Source organism: Myotis davidii, unplaced genomic scaffold (assembly GCF_000327345.1).
Source record: "Myotis davidii unplaced genomic scaffold, ASM32734v1 scaffold1137, whole genome shotgun sequence".
NCBI classification, from domain to species: Eukaryota; Metazoa; Chordata; class Mammalia; order Chiroptera; family Vespertilionidae; genus Myotis; species Myotis davidii.
This window is the reverse complement of record NW_006288443.1, coordinates 381112-384935: the sequence shown is the minus strand read 5'-3', so window position 1 is coordinate 384935 and position 3824 is coordinate 381112. Positions and strand designations below refer to the sequence as shown.

Here is a 3824-nt window from a genome sequence, read left to right as displayed (position 1 = left end):
TGAGCTGCTTTGTTTAATAAGTACATATGGAGAATCTTAATGCTCAGTTGATATCACGCGCGCGTGCGCACACAGACACACACACATTTGCACACATGCAAACATACAGATGTATGTGCACACACAATAAATACTTGTGAGGAAAAGAAACAAGAATATTCTTTAAAAAATACCCTGAAGTCATGTGACAGATTTAGCAAATTATTTTTATTTACATAGAAATGTGTACACATACTTTCTCTGTACACAGAAAATTCTAAGTATATATATATACATCTATGGTTCCCACATATTTTACAATAAATAGTATTTTAATCTTGTTTCTAGACGAAAATAAAAGTGTCTCAAAATATTTCACACCAACCACAAAATTACAAAAACACCTGATGAACTCAGAGCAAAAATTTCAAGTCTGCACTACCACACACTAAGCCTAGTACAATTTTTACAAAAAGACAAAAATGAAACACGGTGCAGAGAGCAAGGAAAGGAAAGGGATGGAGATGCAAAATAGACAGCAGAGCTGTTGACTTTTTCAACAATGTGCTGGGAGCAGTTTTGTTGGTTGGGACTGGTTTTCCTTCAGTCCTCAATTTAATGCTTTATTTTAACTGATATTTTACAGATAAGAAGGGGTGGGGGAGTAAACACCTAAAAATTAATATGTAAAAAAAGGTAACCATTCTATGAGTCTTATGAGTTCTAAAACCCTTTTCACTGGTCACCCAGCCCCTCATTCTGTGCTAATTCTGTTCTACCATCCAGGCTGACAGTCCACCCCTCAGAGACGACAGCACGTACATCAACTGTGTAGAAACATTAATTTTTAAATACTTTCAAAAGCCCGATGAGTCAGGTATCTTGGTTATTAGTACTTAATAATAATTGGTCATGTTTAAATAGACTATTTTCACATGGAATCTTCCATTCAAATAATTAACAATGCAAGGAGAACTTAACCTGGGAGGCTGGAAGTAATGAATCCATAATCCTGTAATCCCCTTCCACTTGCAAGTTTCCTCCTTCTGCAGCCTGAGAAACATTCACTTTCTCCCCATTTCAGAGTTGTTCTACACATGTACAGAAAAATCATACCACCAAATGAGTAGGAAGAGTTTATAGGTTATAGGGTGAATGCAGAGTTATGACATTTTTTACAAGCTCTCACAGCACTGAATTTGGCAAAAGAATCTAAAAGCATCATGATCTTCATTATTGTTGAATTGACTTACAATACCTCCAGGTTTGCTTTCCCAATACACCAATATTACTACTCAGACGAGAATTATAAGGACGGTGACCAACATAGGGCTGTTTATATCACACTCACCCAACTCCAGCTCCGATAATAATGTATTTAGTTGCACTGTTGGACTGTAACTTCACACACCAGTGTTGAAACAAATTTCACCCCTTCATCTCTCATCTCAGTAACAGCACAGATGTGGGGTGGGGAGCAGGGGGAAGACAGCAATAAAAAAAAAATCCCATGTCAGAAGTGCAAGTCACCTATCAAATACAATCTTCTCAGTGACTTTACTGAATCTGCTATTTTTAAGGTAACCGTCCAAAACATAGTTCAAGGCAGGCTCATTTCAAGAGCAATGTTTATCACATGCATAATTCGATTCTTTCTCGTTACATGTTGGGACCACTGACGCTTCTTTTAGGGAAACAGTATTCGGAGGCCTGCACCATCCTACGGGAAAATGATGGCTTCATAAACAGTTTGACTCTCCCGATTAAGGTACTTACGATCGAAACAAACACACTTTACATTGAAAGATGTTTCATTCCCTTTTCTTTTTTTTTCTTTTTTAAATTTGTAAACCTCTTGGGGAACTAAGGTTCACTGCTATAAACAGGATCCTTTCCCCTGAAGAGCTGGCGTGGTTCTTGGTCATTCTAATGCAACACAGACCCGTCCCTCCTTCCCATCACTGCGCACGGGCTCAGCCAGAGGACAGGTAAGGGGTCTCACTGTGGTAATTGTAGTCGGGGCAGACCTTTTGCACGAGTTTGTAATCGACGCTGTAAAAGGCAATGTAAATGCAAATGACCTTGAAGGGCTTGGAGCACAGCCAGGACACGTGGCTCTGCGTCTGCTCCTGGTAGCAGATCTTGGACGGGTCGAAGTTGCACAGGGCCGTCTTCTTCGCCCGGTCTGTTTTCTCATACTCGATGCGGCAATTGAAAGCTTTGGATTCCTTGGTCTCCAGGGAGGACTGCGGGGACACTTCGAACTCCACCACTTTGGAGGGGGGCACCAAGCTCACCGACACGTTGCCCAGGCCCGTGGAGTTGTGTCGGAAGTAAACACTGAAGGTCCCGTTGCCGTGGTCCACGATTTTCCCCGTGATCAGCAGGTTGAGTTTAACGGTTTTAATGTTGGAATGGAAGTCACCCCAGCCAAACATTTTCTTAAATTTTCCCGTTTTGACTATCGGCCTCCGTTTAGTTCTTGCCAAGGGCTCCTGGGCCTCCGTGATGTTGGCCAGCCAGTCCCAGAAGGTGTCCAAGCTGTCGGCGTAGGCCAGGTGCCCGGGCTTCGGGACCGCAGGCGGCTTCACAAACAGGCGCAGGGGGTTGAGGACCCTCGAGTGAACCACGCTGCCCACCAAGGTCGCCGGGCCATCTTTGTCCTCCCAGTCCAGCCCGTCTGTGGCGTGCACCGCCGTCTTGCTGTCACAAAGCAACTGTGGGAAAGAAAAGAGAAGAAGTACATTTGAGGTTAGACTTGGAGCACACGCATACTAAAAAGCCAGAACACACGGGAAATTCTGGCAATATAACTTCGATTCCTGCTCAATAGCACTTGGCACACACAGCTGGCCAGCGGTGTGAGAGGACGAGCATTCAATTCAAACAAGTACATCCTCAAGTACAGACATTACAATGGTGAATCTACGAAGAAGATGCTTCATTTTAATGGGTTGATGTGATTTTACTCTGTTTCCCCATCTTTACAATTCTGTCTTTCCGGACTGGGGGAAGATGTATATTTTGGTCTCTTCTTTAATAAAACCATTATATTTGTGATGTCTTTTCTTTCAGGTAGAAGACCAATCTGGAATGTTGAAGGTTTCTCTCAAGGTGCTAGACACCATCTGGATAGAAGATATAGATGTCTTAAATATGTTTAGACATATTAAGGATATTATTATATTCAAAGACAGGTCATATAATCTCATGGCTTTTGATATAATTCCATCTCAAACTCTGTAACAAAAAAGGAGCTTGGCTAATAATAGAGTACTATACAAAAGTTTTAGCTGAAAAAATATAATTTCAAATTTAGTTGCCTTTATAGAAACATAAATTAAAAATGTATAATTTGAATTAATAGACTGTATATAATGCAATACATTTTATTACAGCTGAATTATACTCTGAAAGATAGAATTGCTAAAAAAGAGTTATATGTACACATGGCTTCTAGACTCCACAGTATTTTGGATCTAATCATACTGCACATACTTTTTCTTTAGGTTCTTTTGTAGTAGTGTAAGCATCTCTGGGACTTCTAAAAAGCATTAGTGAAGTTCAGTATAGATTTTGAGGCACAGAATCATAGTATATGAAACTGTTGCCTGGAGTGAATATTTATAAAAGAGTTATAAAGTCTGGAAAACAGAGGTTTCCAGTGGAAACACAGATAGCCTCTTATCTCTAATGGCACCTACCACGCTGGTGATGATTCTTGGGAAGACTGTCAGCATGATGAAGAGGATGAGACGGGACTGAGGCCGTGTGTATGCACTGTTTCCCCAAGCCTTTCAAACGTGGCAAAGCACCTCGTGAAACTAATTTCAGATTATTACAAA

At 41.0% G+C, this 3824-nt stretch overlaps 1 protein-coding gene across 1 annotated transcript; it reads right to left on the bottom strand.

Annotated features, from left to right (window-relative positions):
* Nucleotides 1–209: 209 nt before the first annotated feature.
* Nucleotides 210–3534, bottom strand: NXPH2 (neurexophilin 2). Its single transcript, XM_006760321.2, has 2 exons — nucleotides 3478–3534; nucleotides 210–2696 (listed from the first exon to the last, which is right to left on the bottom strand). The coding sequence occupies exons 1-2, from the start codon at nucleotides 3532–3534 to the stop codon at nucleotides 1953–1955; spliced, it is 801 nt and encodes a 266-aa protein (XP_006760384.1). The 3' UTR covers nucleotides 210–1952.
* Between the last annotated feature and the right edge of the window lie 290 nt (nucleotides 3535–3824).

Excerpts from the sequence above, each read along its gene's own strand:
- NXPH2 (XM_006760321.2), bottom strand. The coding sequence starts at position 3,534 with ATGCTTTTTAGAAGTCCCAGAGATGCTTACACTACTACAAAAGAACCT. Across the intron at positions 2,697-3,477 it reads CAAAAGAACCTAAAGAAAAA|TTGCTTTGTGACAGCAAGAC; the intron begins GTATGTGCAGTA and ends TCTTTCCCACAG.